General features: G+C 39.1%; 1 protein-coding gene across 1 annotated transcript in view; it reads right to left on the bottom strand.

Moving 5' to 3' along the window:
* TPPP (tubulin polymerization promoting protein) overlaps positions 1 to 21,233 on the bottom strand; it is a 67,093-nt gene that overhangs the window by 9,638 nt on the left and 36,222 nt on the right. The window contains exon 3 of the mRNA XM_066557464.1: positions 10,941 to 11,094. Within this exon, the coding sequence (XP_066413561.1) occupies positions 10,941 to 11,094 (154 nt within the window). The remainder of the gene's footprint in view (positions 1 to 10,940; positions 11,095 to 21,233) is intronic.

Genomic DNA, 21,233 nt, shown 5'->3' with positions numbered 1-21,233 from the left:
CTTTGCTCAAAACAGCACTGCTAAATGACCTTTAGGGACTTCTGTCTTGCAGTCTTAAGTGTACTATTTGCAGAGGTGGTTATTTTCCTATACTGAAAAAATAGGTATCAAGACAATGCTTAGGAAGAAGTATTGGTCTAATATATACTGTTTACTTGTTCACATTGACCTGGTAGCACCTTTTAACAAGGAAAACTCCAAATGAAAGACAAGAGCAATATATTCAATATGGAGTTAATTAAACTTAAATCATATTTGCTTTCTTTGTATTTAAAAAACAATACTTTACAGAACATCAGTTTTGTCTACACGTGCATACACTCTCTACCATCACATCCACAGAGAAGTCTCAGAAACTCCAGTTGACTGCCCTTTCCTTTACCTAATTCATTCTCAGGACAGACTGCTATTCTGAGAATTTGTAATGGTAAACTTAATCACTATCTGAAAAAGAAAGACTACAGCTTCTGGTCCTCTGTTTCAAAGGTGCGGCATGAAATGTATGAAGTTTTCCTCAATACACAAACTACAATAAAAACATATGAGAATTTTTGTACAGCAACATATTTAGTAACATACATACTAAAACTTGTGTGACTGGATGGAAATGCACACATATTAACATGCAAGAAGAAACAGTAAAACGAGGATTAATAGAATGGCTGATGTCAATAATGAAGGATGTTCCCAGAAAACTATTCCCAGTGGTAAACTTGAGAAAAGTGGTGTTTATATTAAGACATCTGCATTCTGATAAGACCTCGACACACATGCCTCATAAGGTGTATCTTTACAACAAGACAACAGCATGCCACACAAGCCCTTCCTTTTCTTATTAATATGTAGACACATTTCAAACCAACAAAGAAAACTGAGGATGGGCAACAGCTTAGCAGGTTAAAAAATATAATATTTTTGTCCCAAAAAGCAATTAAGCAAAACCTAAAACTGCAGCACAAGGAACAGCACAAATCCAGAGCAAGAGCAACAGTGATCCCACATAATGTGATCTTTCAGCCCAAGATGGATCAGAATGCTTCCTGCATCACAGGAGTCATAATATGTGAAATGAACATTAAAGGCAGTAGCAAACATTCTTTCTCTGAATTGCTTTTTACTGAGTAAGAAATACAGCCTTTTCCTAAGTTGTACGTCAAGTCACTGATGTGCCCCTTCCTACATATGGCAGATTATTACAATTGAAATACTGTTGATTTGCTGTTGGCAAAATTCTTATAAAATGAGAGGCTCACCTTGTTTCTAACAATACAAAATCCAAGCAATGTTAATTTCTTGCACATTATGCTCTCACTCCCTGAACTGATGTATCTATATAAAAGATCAGAGATGAGATGCCACTACAAGGCTATGCAGAACACCTCATTTCTCCTGTCCCTTCTTTTCCATCATTGTTATGATGAACATGCATACATTAAAAAGAAAATACTCATTTCTTTTTAAGGTGAGGTGAACATTTTTAAGGTTGTGCTAAGATGCTTTCATTCAAGAAAGTCTTTGTAAATACAGAGTAGAATACACAACACCTTCACACCCATCCTGGGCTCCTCAACCAGAAGCAGCTAGTGGTACTATATATCACAGAATCATAGAAAAGTCCTGTGACTGAGCACTACTGAAAAAAAGCCTCGCACCATCATCTTTGCACCCTCCCTTCAGGTATTTATATACATTGATATGGGATTCACCCTTGAGCCTTCTCTTCTCCAGGTTACACAGTCCCAGCTCCCTCAGCCTTTCATTACAAGAGATTTGCTCCAGTCCCTCCATCATCTTTATGGTCCTTTTCTGGACTCTCTCCAGTAGATTATCAGTCTTCTCCAGGGAGCCTAGAACTGAATGCAGGACTTCAGATGAGATTTCACCAGTGCTGAGCAGAGGGGAAGGAACACTCTGTTTGCTTGGCAATACTTCTAGTGCAGCTGAGATACCAGCTCACCGGTTCATGTTCAGCTTGGTGTCCATGAACATTCCCAGGTCCATTTCAACCAATTTCCCTTCCATCTGCATGGCCCCCTGCACATACTAGTGAATGAGGCTCTTCCTCACCAGTTGCAGGACTTTGCATTGCTTGCTGAGCTTGCTGAAGTTCCTGCCAGCCCAGATCTCCAGCCTGTGAGGTCCCTCTGGATGGCAACCATCCCATCTGGAGCCACTCCTCCCACCTCTGTGTCATCACAAACTCACTGAAAGTATACCACACGCTATCATGAAGATGATTAATGAAGATGCTGAACAGGACTCGACTCAGTATGGTTCCCTGGGGTATACCACTGTTTTCCAACCTCCAATTAGACTTCACACTGTTCATCAATACCTTCGGGGCCTAACCATTCAGTCTGTTTTCAATCCACTTCAGTGTCTGCCCATCCAGCCACTACAGCACCAGCTTGAGGGGCTGTGAGACTCTTGTAAGAGATGACATTAAAGGCCTTACTGAAGCCTGGATAGACACTGTATTACTCCCTTCTTGCCCGGTCTGCTTGGGCAGTCATTTAATAGTAGAAGTCTACAGGTCAGTCAAGCACAACTCTCCCTTGGTGATCAACCATGCTGATTACTCCTGATGACTTTCCTCTAATTCATGTGCCTGGATATGATTTCTAGGACTAGCTGTACCATTACTTTCAGTGTCTTAACATGAAAAGTTTATCCATAAAGATTCCTCTATAAGCTGATGACTTATTTTTAGTGAACAGCCTTTATAAACTGAATGTGCAAGTAACTGTTCTTATAAAAATGTTTTTTTTTCTGTTTCTGAAAAAAAACAACTATGCAGATTAAACTGGGTACTAAGCAAAAGGCAAAACCAATTGAAAGGGTGACCATGAGCTCATTCTCTACAACCCATCTGCTCATTATTGCACAATGGTATGGGGAGGCAAATAAAAAAAAGTGGGGGGTGGAGGGAGAAAGCTGATCATCCTTTTTAAGTAAAGAAAAATGTAGGAAGAAATATAGTGAAGAGCACAAAAGGCTGGAGGAGAACAATTTCCACAACAGCATGTTACTACTCTACCCTCCCTTCTTTTTCACAATGAATCACATACAAATGATTCTGCCTTGTCATATAGCAATTCTGCTTGAACTGTTTACTATCTAGAGTAAGTTATATAATCTCTCTAGTTACATTATTGTGAAGGAAATAAATTCCTTGGGGCCAACCTCCTCTTTTTTTTTTTCTCTGAGACCACAGAAGCATTCATTTTCCATCTCTTATTTGCACATACAGTCAACCACAAAGTTTGCATATCACAGAAAGTGCCCATGAACTTCAATTTATTTTAAAAAACTTTGTCTAAGAAGAAAGTTTTACTTAGCACAACAGAATCAAACATAATCATTTAGTGCTCCAAATTGAGTTTATTAATTTTTTGTGCATTTTTTTTCTTAGAAATTCAGTATTTTTCCTCACTTTGTGTTAGTGTCTACAAAGAAGTGCTGCTAAGATAGCAAGAGGCTTAGAGCATGTGACATACATGGAAAAGATGATGGGAATGTGTTTATAAAGACTCAGAATTAAAAAGGGAGAGACAAATCGTATTCCTGTCCTCAACAGAGTGGTTATATTAGAAACAGAGACAGTTTGGAAGTAAACAATAATGGGCATGATTTGGAAGATATGAAATTCCAACTAGACACATGAGAATTTTTCACCCCTGTGGTTGGTCAAGCCTGGAAAGAGGGGGGGATTCTCTGTTCCTGAGGATTATCAAAACTTAAAATGACTAAGTCACAGAACAATTTAGGTTGGAAAGAACCTTTGCGTATGAGTCTTTATCTAGCATAGGGTCCTGCTCACAGCAAGGCTCCAACAGGCTTACATAGAAACTTCTCCAGTCAAGTCCTGAACACCTGCAAAGCATGGGCAGCCTCCATGGGCAACTTGTTCCAGGGTCTGACCACACTGCAGGTAAGTAAAAAAATCAAAACAATCCAACAGCTCAACCAAATTCCCTATTACCAGTAGGGCAACTTCTGTCTGAAGCAGCCCTCATACCAAAGACAGGAAGTGAAAGCTGCTGTCTTTAAACTCTGAAAACCTTAACAAATGCCACATTTCTCCCTTTCCCTCTCTTGAGAAAGACAACTCTGCAAACTTACACAGATTTTGCCTGCTACCTCAAGAAAACTAATGAATCAAGGACCAGTTTACAGAGCAAGCAACACAATCCATTTAATTATATACAAGAATTTGAATTAGTTCCAGAAATGCATTATCAGCCCTTAGGAAACAGAAATGAACTACTGTAAAAAGGAAATGAGAGCACAGAAGTCAACAACATTAATGTTCTCTACTCTAGTAGAAGTAGAAGTATATAATAGTTTGCCAAAGAAAAATATATGAACTGAAAGCTCTGCAGCTGCACTGGCTTGGCTTGTTTGCAGCAGGAAAACTATGAATTTTATGGCCTCAAAAGATGCCATAAAATTAACTCTTGTGTCAAAAGGCTAGAAGCATCACATGATGTGATGCCACATCACATAGTGAAGCCACAATCATGAAAATAAGGTAACAGTGTGAGACTGGAAGATTTCCCACACTTTCAACACTTTTCCCTCCAGAACAAAGCTGAGGCAAAGAAGAGGAAAGACAAATCAGGGCTGCCAAAGTAACGTTCCTCATTTTCTGTCAGCACACATTACCATCCCTTCCTCAAAGCTCACAGTTCAAAACCCAAGCAAATGTCACAAAAGCTTTGCACCCAGCCCAGTGCAAAGGGCCCCACGAGCAGGGCAGTGCAGCCCACACTCCTGCAGCTGCACAGGGCTTACTCCTGCAGCACCACAGCCCCTGGCAAGCTTGCAGCAACTCTGTGCTGGGCAGCTCTGCACACAGCATGGCACCATTCCCAAAAGGCTCTCCACAACCACCTCCTGGGAAGGAAAAGCACCGAGAAAACCTACTGGACTTCAGGAATATCACACCTTCCAAACAAACACCGAGTGCCCTGGCTTCCACAATGAACTCTTGGTTCCCCTCAAACAAGTTTGCCTTAAGGTATTTTCCACCGCATGCCATCGCTGACAAAGATTCGGGCTTCACTTAAAGCTGCTCCACAGCTTAGGCAGAAACTTAATGATGCAAAACCCTGCAGTTGGGTTTTCTGCTTGGTTTTCCTTCCTGAATTACAAATGTCCAGATAGTACAGAAACAGTCCCTGCCTGCCTGAGGGACTGACTGAGTCTCTTCAGCAATCAGTGCTGGGAGTGTCTGCACTGCCAAAAACACTGGTGACAGACAGGAGGTGAGCTGCTCCTCTTACTCCTCACCACAAGGGTGCAAAACCTTAGCCACAGTACTCCTGGCCACACTGTCAGCTGCAGTCAGCCTTCCTCGCTGAAACTGAATGCTTTCCAACATCTGCTCCTTCAACCATAAAACTTCACTATCTAACAGCACATCCTCCTAGAAAAAGTTGCCATGGAGATTTCTTCATGCAACTAAAATGTTCTGGGAGCTTGCAGAATCAGCACCAACATTCATAGTCTCAGCAAGGTTTTGAAAATTATCAGTCTGCTGGTAATATCCACAACCTTTGTAAAAATAGGAAACAAAAAATGACTGCAACATGGAAAAATAATTTCAAAGGTGAAGTCTGCCCTTTTTGGGGGTGTGGGGGGCATTGTACCAGAACTCCATACCAAAACTGTATTTACTTTGTTTTTAAATTCATGGGAATACATGCACATGCATTAGAAGTCTGCAGAAAGTCAGAAACAGAGATCAAGCTTCAAATAAAATTTGGATTTCATTCACGTTCCTTTGCTTTAGCACATGCATGGACACACACCCATACAAAAGTAAATGATAAGCAACTCCACTTCAATAATGCCAGAAAGTAGCATCATTTTAACGAATCCTAGTGAGAACTTTCAGTGGAATGGTTCCCAGTAATGCCACTCAGATGATATAGCACTGCAAGTCCTAATTCTATATACATACCTAAACCTTCTCACTTACTAGGAGTCCAGCCAGAGATAGAGAAAAGACATCAAAAAGGTTCCTTATATGTGACACCCCTTATAGCATAAGCATTCACATAAATGTGCCTGACCCAGGTCTAGCTCCATCAAGAGAAGACCATGTGAAGTCCAGCTGGCAGGTGTTATTTGGCAGCTATAAGAGACCCCTTCCTTTCCTCCTCTCTAAGATTAGCCCCTTAACTCCAGTTCTCCAGCACTTCAACAGTCCAAGTCACTGCATGATCTCAGCTCAGGGATCTAGCAGCCTGATTTACATGATCTCCCTCAAAAACAGTGTGCCAACACTTCTCTGAGGAGTTTTTCATTCTTGTTGGTGGTGAAGACAAAACAGAAAGGGAAATATATTATAAAGCCTTTTTTTTTTCCAGTGAGGGTGTTGTTGAATCCTTCTTCAATTTAATGTTACAACCAATCTTTAATGAGACTTGGTCCAAAGCTAGATGCTGTCAACATAAGCCTTTACATACACTACCATCCATCTTCCTCATTTTTTAAATGTATTTCCTGACGAGCCTCTATTCATCCTGTGCAGCACTCCACTTAGAAGAGTTTTGTTAACACATCTGCACAATCCCAGTGAATCACATCTCTGCAAGTAATTTGCCCTGCTTTCCCCATACTATATGCTTTTGTGTGCAGGCGTTAGAGACACACCCCATGTCCTGCTGCATTTCTGGAAGGATAAAAACCTCCCTTGTCAGGCTTGTCCCCCAAACATATCTGCTCTGCCCCTTATGATCTTTCATCTTCAGGTCATGGCAACCTTCCATAGTCTCCTCAGCAGATCAGTTGGCTTAGTTTGTAAAGATACTCTTGTTCTACTTTGTTAGATTTATTCCATCCCTGCTGAGTAGCCCTCATTTCTCTAGTCCTAGAAGCCAAAGCCCCATCTTCAAGAGAAGCCATACAGTCCACTTCTACCCAATCTTTCCTCCTCCCAGAACTGGCAAGGCAAGATCTCAGCTCCTTACCTATCACCCTCATCCCTAAACTTCTGTAGTTCCTCTTTATATGCAGCAGGTTACCTCCAGAGCAGTACTCTGGATACCCACAAGGAAGAGAAAGAGGAAGAAGAGGTCCATGTGAGGAGGTTGGACAAATCTTGGCTGTGCATCTGCAACAATCCCAGATCATGGCACCTACCAAGCAATAAAACTCCTGAGACATCAGGTGAGATCAGAAGATACATGCCTTGATCATCCACAAGAAGAATCTCCAGTAATTTTCTGTGACTAGTACCCATTACTCCTGACTCATGGTACAGCACTATTGCCAGAGTATAGCGTCACCCGTTATGGAACAGGGAAGTGTAATAGCACATGAGATATTTGGGATGGCAAAATCTTCTGTGACTGTTCACTCAACTCCTTTCCAGATTTTCACTAACACACAGCTCATGCTAAGGCCTAATATAACTACAAATCTGTGGCCAGCCAAGGATTCATTCGAGCAAGGATTCTTAAAAGAACTTGTCTGTCCCCACAGTGTGAGATAGTGCTGCTCAACATTATCATTCATTCTCCCCTTTTTGTGTGAACACTAAATTCAGGTTCAGCTGACTCTGATGGGCCTTGTTGATCCTCACCAGTGCTTAGGATACTATATGTATTCTGAAATTGAACAACTGCAGGTTGAGCAGATCTGTGATCTTTTGTTGCCAGAAGCCACAACCTTTCAGCCTTTTCTATTTCAATGGTCTCTGTCCACTTGGTCTTTAGCTGTCACTGCTTCCACACCTTGTGTAGCTTGGGTTTTCCACAAATACCACATCAGTCTCCTCTTCATCTTCTCCCACCATGGAATCTCAGGACCTCGACTACAGCACATCTCCCACAAGAGTGGCCACCACTGCCCTGACCTCCAGGAAGACACAGAAGCTCTCTGAAGCATTCAAGGTGGATATAGGACTTCTTCCTAAGAGAGCCAAGGACTCTCAGTTCTGCAGACTTCTACATCTGAATGGAAGTCCATGTGCTGGACAGTATCTCCTGCAGCTTTTTCAGACTACCACTGTACAGTCTTCAAGCAGATCCACATAGTCTTAAGCGGAACTCCTAGGCCTCTTTGCACTTCTGCTGCAACAACTGTTTTGTCTCATTTACCACACTCTGTGGGATGCACTCTGGTTTCCTTGCTCTTGCCCATTATCACCTAATGTTTTGGTGATAATATGATCTTGCCCACATCAACATCCCCCTGAGCACCCATCATCCAGCTTTTAAAGTGCTGTTGCTGCTGTACTGCCCTGCCACCCATACTCCTCTCACCAGGAATCTCACTGGATTGCACCCTGAACAACCTGATATGGCTTTAAGTTACCCTCTTGTGAACAAAAGGTTTGAACGAGATCATCCCAGATTCCTTGCACTTGAAATTGTTCTGAATTTCTATGTCAAGGACCCTGATCAATATACACTGCAGTTCAACTGGTTTTATTTTAACAGCAAACAATAACCAAAGTAAGGATCTGTTTCCCAGGAGGTGCAAAAATGCATTCAGAATGGTTATGGCATACAGCTCTTGGTACAGGAAAAGAAAGAACCTCAGTTTTGCTCTTTGTAACCTTTGTGTAGGAATGAGGACAATTAAAAGGCCCTAGACTTCATTTACATGTCTGTTTACAAGCCGCCAAAGTTACATGACCGGCACCGTATATTCTATTGAGAGATTACCACCAAGTGAGCTAATAAAGCCACTGGCTTCATTAACCTGTATCACTTTCCTGTGTTTTTCTTCATCTGTGACAAAATCAATAATATATGTTCTGTTCTTAGATTAGAAAGTAGCCTAAAATTCACTTGGTTTCAATGTCTGGCTGCTGAGCCTTCTCAACCACATCAACAACAAGCAGGGATTTTTGTAATTCTATGACATTCTGAAGGAGAAGAAAAAAATAAACAGAAGAAGATAAAAGATCTTCTATCACTTCTATCCCAACATGCACTAAAATCCTCATTGTCTGATGTGAAGGTAAACTTTCCAACTGTCCTGCTGAAGGAGTGCTTTCCACAGGCTGCCATTTAGTCCACACATACTGCCCCTGCCACCTACCTCCCCAGAACACCCAGTGCAGAACATGAGAAGAAGCCAAGACACAAAGTTCCCCATGTGCTGCTGAAGTATTCTTATCCACAAGCTTTACTTAATCATACTTTCAACTCCTTCCCTAATATGTTTAGAGTAATGTGTCAGTAGTCACAAAAAGTTTTCTGTCTGAGACCTGAACCAAATCTACATGACCTATAGCAGAGTTTTACAGAGCAGGGCACACACTACAAGGCATGACTGACTTACCTTAGAACTTTTAAGAAAAGCTTAATGTAACTTTATCTAACCGTACAGAAAGCAGCACAATTTGAAATTTCCACAATATTGACTTCCCAAAGTAAACTAAGCATTAAAAGCTTGTATAGAGAATTCATATCTATGCTCCTGGGCTGCAGGAGGAGAGTGGCCTTGTATTCATTTATTTATTTTAATGTCTTTAATTGCCAAGTTTGTGGGTCTTTTTTACCATCCAGGAACTAAATTAGCATGAGAAAAGAAACATGAAATTTGGTTTTACATACACACATGCACACACTCCCAGTCTGCAATCTCCCTCCTTTTTAAGCTCTGCCTCCTACCCCTTACTTTTCCAGCTAGCAGAACAAGATATTCTGATCCCTTTTTCTTAACTTCTCAACTCTCCCCAGAAGGGCACATATTGAACAGTCAAGCCTCGCATCTCTGGCTCATATTCCCCTCCACTCTTTCTTCCCCTCCTGCTCACTCATATACCTCTGCTGAGCCTATATGATACTACTTTGCATCTGCAAAGCTCTCTCATCCATGCACCCCACAAAGAAAGAGACTATTCCTTTAGTAGCAGACACTGCTCATTTCAATGTCTGCCTCCTAAAATACTCAAAATGGAATCAGGAGTGAGGTGTAGAAGGATGTACACAATTTGAGAGAAGAATCCCTGAACAGATGAAGAAGTTATTCAAATCTATCAAGGCAAGTGAAGAACAAAAAGGAAGGTTCAAGTTTTAAGTCTGTATCGAAATTACCACTTGTTTTAAATTAGAGTAGAAGAGCAATAAAATAAAAACTTGCAAAAAGCTAACTTATTTTAGAACTCAAAAGAGTTATTTCCACTTGATGTTTACACTAATCATTTATAGAGAACCAGTTTCTGAAAAGATTACATTTTCATTCACAGCTTTAGGCAAATTCAGGCAAAATTCAGGAGGATCACAAATTTTAAGCAGATGAACTAAACTGACAGAACTATTCAACCTGATGGTACACTCTCCAGTATCTCCTAAAATACTGGATAAAAGTTTGCCTAGCCTGGGCATCTAAAAGGACAACCAAGCTAATGTACAGTATGCTTTATAGCTCCCTTTTCACATACAAAGCTCAACACCAGTATTTTAAAATTAAAAAGACAGAACATTATAGCTCTGACAGACTTGGAACAAACAAGAAACAAAGACCAGACCACATGATAATTATTCCCAGGTTTTCAGTGTTCTGGGATTCACATGGTGTAATTAAATGTATTTTAAGATGCCTTCGCTTTTTGGTATTTCACAAAACATCTTAAAACTTTTTATTGAGGCTCTAATATACTCCTTTTGATTTGCATATACCACTCTTCAACAACATTTCATTGTTCTAAGCATACACAAGCTCAGGATATTCTTGACGTGCTACTATGTAATAGTACAATTCCTAGAAGGAGCAATGACAGTACCACATAGGAACACACAGTAGCACAATACTCAGTTGTTGCACACTGTTTGCTCCAATTCTGCTTTGCAATTGCTGCCTTCAGGCTCACAGAGAAATTGGATTTGTGGATTGTGGAGGGAAGTGGTAAACATAACAACACTGCAATAGAACAAAGGACAGGTAGAAACAATCTGTCCATGAGAGCAGTAACATACCGTTACTCCAGTTAAACCTGGGCCTTTTCCTTCAATTAGTTTATACATTTCTTGAAGTGCTTCCTCATCACTTTTGCCTTTAAATCGCTTCTTGGAGAGTTCTTGAAGAGCTTCCTTAAACTGCTCAAAAGTAATAGTTCTTACAGACTTTCCCCTGTTGAAACACACAGCAATTGAAAGAAATTACAAGAGAGCACAAAAAGCATTTCGAGAATAGCAAAATGGTTTCAGTTTACCACAGCGAACAACAGAAAACTGTAACAGAACAGGAAAGCCCATGCACCCCATTTTTGGTGTCAAATAAAACATATGCCAGGAATATCATTTTATGTATACATCAGCAAGATAGCACTTCACAGACTTCCCTTGATGAATGTTCAAAAATAAAGATGAAATAAAGTGACTGGGTCTACCGTCAAAATGCCTGCAGCTCACAAATTAAATACAGTCTCATTTGGTTGATCACTTATAATGTCTGCATTTATAAGACAAGATCTGAAGCATCTTAGGCGAGTCTTTTTATTTACTACTTTTTATTCCTCTTTGAATAACTTGTTATCATATTATTTATAAGTCACTATTCATGTATTCATAAATAAATTAAGAATTATTCTGCTATTGTGCAAAGCAAACCACTGAAATGTATTTAAAAACTTGAAATTCCTTTTCAATTGAAGACTGACAAGTTTTTAAATGATACATTTAAATTCAATACCTGTTTTCTTTTGTAGACCATCATCTTCAAAAACATTTAAAGGTATGCAGAAAACACAATATAGTAGCCTGGTAAGCGCATAGATTTTGCTGTACAAGTGTGTGGTGCAAATCCTGATAATGGGAAATTCACACTTTACAAACACCAGTTTATACTGTCATTCCTGCAGATCTTTTTTGGTCCATCACACCAAAGGTTTCAGTTGATAGAACTCTTACAAAGCATTCACTATAGTGATATGTTTAACCAAAGAAGGTTAATGCATGTCTGTTTTCTAGCATTTTAAAATATTCAGTTTAGGCAGGAGATAACATTACAGAGTAAGCACAGTTCCACTCAATTCCCTAATATTAACCTAGTTTTAGTGTTCCTCATTTTAAAATTCAGGTACAAAGCAACAGCATCAGTGAGTTTACTCACATTAAAGAAAAACCAACTATTTTTAGTTGTTATGAATTACAGAAGAGACAAACCACATCTTTTCCTCTATTAGTAAACTATAGATTCTCTGATCTTTAGAATAAGAATTTACACCCTAAAATGTAGCCATATATTTTGAACTAAAGTTTAGCAGATCAAATAGAACCATTTTCAAAAAGATGTTTTGATACTTATGCTGATATAATCTTAAACAGTACCATCTTAAAAAGCAGAACATGTTTAGATTACAAAATTCTCAAAGTTAAAGTAACATCTGAGAGTCCATGTTGCTGGGAAACATGCTACTACACAAGTTTTGTTTGCTACTTGAGCATTTATTTTTATGCCAATTTAGAGAACATTTCAAGCAAATCAGGGGAAAAAAATAACCAAGCACCACCACATAACCCAGACCAGTCCTTTCAACAGGGACAGCTGTTTATATAGGAATAAACAATAGATGCTAGGATAGAGAAAGTGTGCACCAGCAACAGAAATCTTGGGCTAGAAAAGCAGTACACAGAGATCTTATTTTAATTCAAGTGTCAAAAAGACCATTGTGAAGAGCAATTCAGCTATACGTCATGGATTTATCTTTGATCTTCTTTTAAATACCTTCAATGGTCAAATTCCTCTCAGCTGGGGGATGCCTCCACTAATGAAAAGGGGAAATGCTATTTCTGGTTTACCAACCAATACTTAGAAAGTGACTCCTGCTTCAATTAACTAAACAAAAATGAAATTTTATACCAGGCTTTTAAAACAAAGAGAAATTGGTTATTCACAACAAAATTCAACACTAAGGGAACCCTTTACATAATTGTTCATTACTAGCATTCTTTATTTTCAATGCAGCCCAACATATGTATCAAATGTCAGCAACCGCCACAAAATAAACTTTATGTATTTCTTAACCAAACATTGCTGTTTGCAACTACTTGTCTGCTTTAGGTAAAGCATGTGCTGGAGTATCTCAGAGTTAGCTGGTAAAAGAACATCATGACAGTAGAAATAAAGAATATAATCCAGCATTTCATTAATCAGAAAGACAGGTGGAATAAACTGCAATTAACTACCTGGAATTTCTCCAGGATTCTCATTAATAGGATTAACATCCCTCTTTTGATGAAACACGTCCAAGAACTTTTAAGTAGCACAAAGAGGTCAAGACTTCATTTTGTTTTGCCTCTCATTTAGAAAAAGAAAGCACTGTCAATCACTGCAATCACTGCACTGTTGTTATGCTCCAGCATAACAACACCCTAAGACCCTAAATTCTCTACAGACTCATTGCTAGGCTAGCCAAGCCTAGCATTCAGGCCTTGAAAAAGGCAGTTTTCTGTAGCACATAGGTTTATCTTTGATCATCAGTCAGGATCATTGCAGTGGGAAAGAGAATGATCACTTTCAGCAAAACCAGGAAAAATTCATGTTAACTTGTTTATTTGTCACAGAATCTTCTGAGCTGGAAGGGACCCACAAGGATGATCAAGTTCAACCCTTAACTGATCTAACCCATGACCTATTAGCGCCACGCTCTACACAAATGAACTGATCTCAGGGTTTTATTAACACATGGAGAATTTCTGCTTGCACACTTATTAAATAGAAGAGCATAACTTTTTTGTATGAATTAAAAGGAAAAATACATAAATATGGCTGCCAAGATGAACAAAGAACATTTGGTATAAGACACAGGTCCACAGGTCTACCTACCTTTCGCATTTAATCTCTTCCCTGTCACTTACATGGGGCAAGGAAATGAGTGGATTTTTCCTCTTCAGCTTAAGGTAAAATCACAAATTGGACACATATATGACCAATGTACTATTATTGCAGCTGAACCCCGAAAGAGAAACAAATGTGCATCATAGCTGATATTCTTTACCAGACAGCAACATTAATTGGAGCCATGTTTAAAATAGGATTGGGAGTGAAGGAATTTCTGCAACTATATCCCAAGTTTCCTAAATAAAACAGCTTTAATTTTGAAATTTGTTATCTTTTTCTACACTCCAAAAATATCCCCTCTTGCTCCTCCATGTATTACAAGATTATCAAATCCACTTGTAAAGCATCATAATTAATTCCAAAACTCTACAGCTGCAACATATGCCAAGTCTTGTGGAAAACCCTAGGAACATGACACGTTCTTGCACTTTTGGTATGTGAGGTATGGTACATGTATGCCATTTACCAGCATCTAAATTATCAAGCAGCAATCCTATACACCTCCTCTCTCTAGAGACAGGTCTTGAAGAGCTCTGAGCAGTTGCTGTCATCATGATTACTAACTAGAACAGCATGCTCCCCTCTCCTCTGTCTGTACAGACATGGGTTGAATGCACAGGAGACCACTGACTGAGTAGGTAGAAATGATAGAGGAAAAGTCTTTCAACAAACCTTGATTTACACACTCTCTCCAATCCAGGTCCACAAAACTACCCTAGGGATAATGACTTGTGAGCACTATTGGATGGAAAATTGGACATGAGCCAGCAACATGCACTCCCAGCCCAGAAAGCCAACACCTGTATCTGAGGCTGCACCAAAAGCAGCATGAGAGAAGGGTGTGGGAGAGGATTCTACTCTGCTGTGCTGAGAGGCCACTTGGAGCACTGCATCCAGCTCTGGGGCCCCTGTTGGAGTGAGTCCAGAGGAGGATCACAGAGTTGATCAGAGAGAAGAAAGAGCCCTGCCATAAAGACAAGTTTGGGAGAGTTGGGGTTCTTCAATCTGGTGGAGACATGGCTCCAGGAGACCCTACTGCAGCTTTTAAGGGGCTTACAAGGAAGGATGGGGGCAGGCTTTTTTAGCAGAGCTGTTGTGATAGGACAAGGTAATGGCTGCAAACTAAAATAGGGTAGATTCAGACTAGACATAAGGAAGACATTTTTAGGAGGGTGGTGAAACACTGCAAGAGGCTGTCCAGTGAAATGATAGATGGCCCATCCCTGGTCAGGTTGGATGGGACTATGAGCAACCTGGTCTCATGCAATATGCTCCTGCTCACTGGGAGAAGGGCGAGGTGGTGGTGTTTACTTAGATGACATGTAAAAGGCTCCCTCCAACTCAAAGTAATTTATGAAAAATTATAATACTATGAACACAGGCTGTCATACCCCTAGTTTATTTTCACCATTTTTATGTCCTGTTCACATTCAGGAAATCCCTTCCTTGTACCAGATTTTCAGACTTCATGAAATTAAGAAAAAAACCCCAACCCATAACCCCCCAAATAAACAAATTCCTTTTTATTAAGCAACTGCTACAAAGAATCAGCTTCTTTGTGTATATTTGTAACTTGTTTTTAGAAGCTCATTATAAATATCTCGTTTCCATGGGAATAACAAAACAAATATATTCACTTTCATTTTCCAAGTGTTACAAGTTCAAACAACTTGTCTACCATTAAGTATGCCAAGGGTGATCACTCAGCTCTTAAGACTCATCTCTTAGATTTAGCATTCCAGAGAGTTAACATAGAAAGATTAAAAACTGTATGTTGAAAAAAATTTTTTCTAAATCAAGGCATCAGAATGAAAATTAAAACTGACGAGAAAATAAGACAAAATGGAAAATAGCAACAAGCAAGGGAAGGTAGGAGGGGAAAAAGGTTTTTACAAAACTAGGTGTCATAAAGTTGGCCACTTCAATGAAAAGAACAAAATATATGAGGGACATGAATAATAAAAAGTTTTAAAGCCCTATACTTCATTATGACACAAAGAAACCTTTATGTTCAGAAAGGATACATTCTTACATACCATTCTATTTTAAGCTCTGCTTCTTACAACAAACAGAATTACTGTAATGCATCATCCTTCAGTGGCGGAAACCGTGTTCATGGAACAATAATGACAGCCTCCTGTATCTATGCCTACATTTGGGAACAGAATGAACATACTCAGAAGAATTTTAGGAAGCTTCCCACCACTTCCCCTTCCTTGATAAGTGTCTCCACATGTGGCTACTCCGTAATAGGAGATTATGAACTGAAGTTTGAAATCCTCAGTTTGCTCTTGGGAGCCCAAGTTCACCTATATAAAAGCATCAGTTCTGTGTCTGGACACCAGCACAGTAAACAAAGTGCAAAGTATCAATCATTGGCCCAAAGTAGATTGGAACAGCAAGCGATGCAGCTTCCATTTGCAGATATTACTACTAACAGTGCCCTGAATTCTTAAATGTGAAAGTGTACTGCTGCAAATTGATACCATGGAGTTGAATACTATTTGGATTAACAGTTGTCCACAATTTCAGCTGAAAAGCTACACAATTACACTCCATATACCTGATACACAAAATCCTTGACTGGTATTAGAGATCTTTATCTCCAGAGCACTAAAACAGTTCAATGTTAATAAAACAAAGTCCACAACTTAATAGATCCTGCTGTAATCTCCAATCTACCAAAAGACATCCCAAATGCCCATCACAATAGGATACTTTTCTATTTTCTTACACTGAAGATAAGAAAGAAAATGTAGAATTACAGAGAGAAGTTTCTATTTTTGTTAGTATGTCAGACAGGATTATGGCAGGATACAATAACCAGGACTGTTCTGCTGTGGAAATTGTCATCTACGGTCTAAGGAGTATAGCAGGTCTGACAACGGTCTAAAAACACTATAACTAGAAGTGGGAACCCAACAAATGCTTTTGCATCAACTCTAACAGGAGTTTTGTTTGTAATTCTAAATTCACTAGGGACTTGGGTGTCTGATCAACTGAGCAGTCAAGTAAAACTCAACAGCATCTCTTCTTGTAAATTAGAACAGGACTTCGGGTACTTCCTATATTTATTCCTAAGGCAGTCTCATTCATTCAGAAAACAGAATGAAGGACCAAGGTGGCAAGAGAATGCATGAACAGCTTATTTGTGACAGTTTGTGACTTACTGGCACAATAAGCCTGATCAGGCTATTTCTGATTTGCCACTATTGCTCCCACATCTACATAGGGAACTGCTAACTAATACTGAAGCACTTCTTAATTATCAGAAGTAAACACTGAAAATCATTCAAATTAATCACATAAAGGCATCATCACTGAGAACAAGACTATTAGTCAGGTGTTCTTCCCTAAGGACTAACTAAAGGCATATTTCCTAACGACATTCAGCCCTTACTTCATACTTTATCTGTTTGTCTTTTATCTTAACATGCCACACCAAAAAGTCACTACAGCTGAAACTTACTGATTTTCATACAAAGATTTTTCTTACTTTCCACTTTACAGCAGCAACTTTATTATTATTGCTGCTACAGCCCCTCTTTGTTTAGTAGAAGAAACACTTTCTCTTCCATGCTACTTGTAAAAACACCAAGTCTTCATGATGTGGTCTATAAACAAAATGTATATCGGTAACGATTGCTAGTGTTATTTGTACTGCACGCCTCGACAAACATAAGGTAGTATCACATACAAATTCAAATTCCTTGAAGCAAAATAGGTTTTACCCGTCTCTGCAAAACACAACACTCATCTAACGGATGTATTTTTTTTCCAAGAATGTCTGCTGTAATGCTATCACCACAAAGTCCAAGGTTGTGTAACCAAGAAGCAGATTATGCTGCAGAGCTGGTGGTTAGGTTAATTTCTTTCTTTTTTTTTTTTTTTTTTTTTTTTTTTTTTTTTTTTTTTGTAGTTTACAATTTTCCCTTTCTCCTCTCTTACACAGCTCAGAATTTCTGCAGGCTATCAGCACAACAATTCATAGCCAAGAAGTCCCAAACTAAAGGTAGGTCCCTAGGCAGCTAACCAGGCTGGTAGAACCTTGCAATCTAATGGAGTATTAAAGATATCCTGTGAAGGTCTGGTTTTCCCTATATATCAGTCAAGAACAGAACAAAAAACCTCTTAGATATATAGTGCAAAAAAAAACCCTAAAAAAATTTAAAGAGAAGATTTTCTTGGATAAAACTGAACAATGTGCAATTAACCCAAAGCACAGGCTTGTGTATAAATTTTAAAAATAGAGCTGAGGATAGATGAGCAAGCAAAGAAAGCTACTTTAATACTATCAGGGTATTTGCCCTGCAATTACTAACAGCTCTAAAGAGATATGGTTAAAAAACCCAAAATTAAGGTAACAAAACTTCAAATATCACTTTGCATAGAGTTCTGCCCAATTAATGGGTAAAACTGGGATACTGAAATTAGACATCCATATGTTGATGCAAGCAGGAGTAATTTGGCAAATTGTGAGGAAAGAGGCATTGACAATATTTTCAAAAAAGTGATCCTAGTTAGAAGCTACAACAGAGATCTTCAGCTAAAGTAGTGGTCACTTCTGGAACACAGGCACCTTTGAATGCATGGCTATTTACTACGAGTGGATTCTTTTGGCGGGAAGAGTGCAACTGACAATGAAGACATCCAGATGACCTTTACAATTACTTTCTCTAAGACAGATGGCATGTTGGCCAAGTCACAGTACAGCAGCTGGACTAGATGGCTTCATATACCCCATGATGACAAGTGAATTCCATTATCAGTTTTCTAGGATAGAAAAACAAGACAAGCGCAATGCAAAATGCAGTACAAAATTCTCTCACTATATCACTGCAAATAGTCTTCACTTACAGAAACCTCTCTGGGAGTGGGCCACAAGGGCAGAACACCTCAGATCATTTACTCAGGAACTGAATCTGGAATGGTCAGTTTTCCCTCCTGTTGCTTTTTGTCTCACTAATGAGCAAGGGTAAAGCAGAGTTTGCTAAGCAAGAAAAGTAGAAAGCAATGAAAATCCGAAGCAAGAGGACATCAACAGCTCACTAAACCAGCAGTTGATTGGACTTCATTGCAACTTAAATATTTTAGGCCTCTCTTATGAAAACTCTGTTTTCTGATCCTTGAGTTAATATGTCTCTCTTCTTGACTTTTTTTCCTACCATGTGTGCTTCCTATGTGCTTCACTCATGGTGAAAATTTGTTTCCTTTAAAATAAAACCTGAAATTCAAAAAAAGACAAATCAAACAGCTATAAGCCTATCAGATAAAATAGTATTGGGAAGGGAAAAAAGGGGGACTGGAGAACGAATATGACTTGGCAAAAACATTACTAAGTAAAAGCTTCCAAAAGAAAGCAAATCCCAGAATGAGTTAAAGGGGTTAAAGAGATTTAATGGGATTTACAGTGGATGAGGAAAAGAGAAAGTCCAAACAGACAGTAGGTCTGATAGCTAAATACAGCTTAGAGGAATAGATTAAATTAGTTAAACAGACTAGCAGAATCCAATATTTCACATTTGTTTGAGGTTTTCTTCAGTTTAAGAGAACAAAAATAATGTTACATTTGAACATTTAATAATGAAGATTATGTAATGGTTAGCTACTGATAAGAAGTATTAGGAAAACTCTGTGAAGCCTGAAGAAAGCATATGCCCCAACTTACATTAAAGGAGTTTGCAAGTGTATTTGGCATGAGAGGCATGGACCAGAGTTTGGGAAAAGATAGAAACATGTGCTACAAAGTAGTCTGGGAGTACTTCAGCTTTTCCTTGTTATAGAAGAGAGATATCCATCTTCTGGTTGCCAATCCTGTGGACTCTGCCCAAATTACACACACAACAAGACACAAGATAATTTTATCACTCCTTAGAATGCTGTCTACTCCTGTGAAAGAATCCAATAAATGACATACAACTTGCAGATAATGTTCAGTAACACAGAAATCCATCCCTTGGGTGTATGAAGGATTGATATAATTTGACAGCACAATTTGGTTGGAAGTTAAGACATTAAAGGACATGGCAGGTGTGAGTGAAACTAGCAGGCATATTGGCCAAAGTAGAGAAATTAGAAGCAATTCAAAAAAGAGGCTGCAGGTCTTAGATACAAATGGTAGGGTACAAACTAGTGCTGAAGCAGAAAGACAATGCCTCAAAATCAGGCTTCTGGCATATATGCTTGTTTCTTCTCTAGCAGGCTCAATTTGTTTGCCATTTTCTTTGGTTCTTGTCATCTTAAGGATATGCACAAGGCTAGGCATACATATAGACCACAGGGGAAGGGAGCAGACACTAACCACAGTGTAACAACCCAATACTGTGCCCAGCTGCCAGAGACAGGGCTAAGCACATCCAAAATGCAAAAATCCAAGAGGATTTATAGGTCATAGTGCTCATTAAGTCAGCTTCAAATAAATAAATTAAAGCAGTTAAGAATAGTTGAAGATCTACTAAGCATTCTTAATAGCTAATCACTTCATCTATCTGTCTTCCCCAGGGTGAGCTTACCACACAAACTAGTGGTAAGAAGATTTTTCCTATAATAATACTTCCCATTTTATCTTGAGAGGGCTGAAAAAGCTGATACAACCACTGCAGTCTCAAAAGCTCTTTCTTGCTGTTGAAGTGCAGGGGCTTAGGGCAAAGGCTTTACAACTGAGACGACAGGACAAAGAACCAACATCACCTGTACTTTCTCCACCAGCTAAAGCAGTGCACATGAACACACTGCCTGATAACCCAGGGAAAGAAAAGTAGGATACACAGACAAGGCATCCTTCTACAGCTCACCAGCAATCCCACGTGAGCTGACATGTCTCATTCACATCCCAGAACAAAAACACACAAACAAACAAACCAGCATTTCAGTTTATTTTGATTTTCTCTCTTGATTTCACACCTAGTGTGAAAACATTTGATTAAAAATGAGACAAATCAAAGTATAAAGAAATGACATCCAACAGAAACACTGTTCTAGAACATTGCAACAAACCATGACCACGAGTAAGGTCAACGCTGCATGGCCAAACATCTTCTAAGCAGAAGTGAATGCATTTTATCCCAAGCAGTTAGAAACTATCCAAAATTGTTCATAAGTATGACTAAAAAATATTCTCAAGGTCAGCTTTAAGATTACTAGCTATTTTTCAGGACTTCATTTATATTACTAACCTGAATTTATATAAATACGTGGCACTCAGAGATAGGAAAAGAGACACAACCTAATGAACTTTCATATTAGCACCCTCAGGCTTTTGGTAACCAGTAGCCTTCCTTATTGCTTTCTCTCTACATACAGTATCAGTGTTTTGATTGAGTTGACATACAGGGAAGACATTACCTTTTCTGATGAGACCAGTTAACCAAGAACAGGACATGACATTTGACAAGGGAATAAAAAGTGGAATTTTTACAATAGAAAAC

Source organism: Molothrus aeneus, chromosome 1 (genome assembly GCF_037042795.1).
Source record: "Molothrus aeneus isolate 106 chromosome 1, BPBGC_Maene_1.0, whole genome shotgun sequence".
Classification (NCBI taxonomy): Eukaryota; Metazoa; Chordata; class Aves; order Passeriformes; family Icteridae; genus Molothrus; species Molothrus aeneus.
The sequence above is the reverse complement of the archived record's forward strand: the minus strand, read 5'-3'. Positions and strand labels throughout refer to the sequence as shown.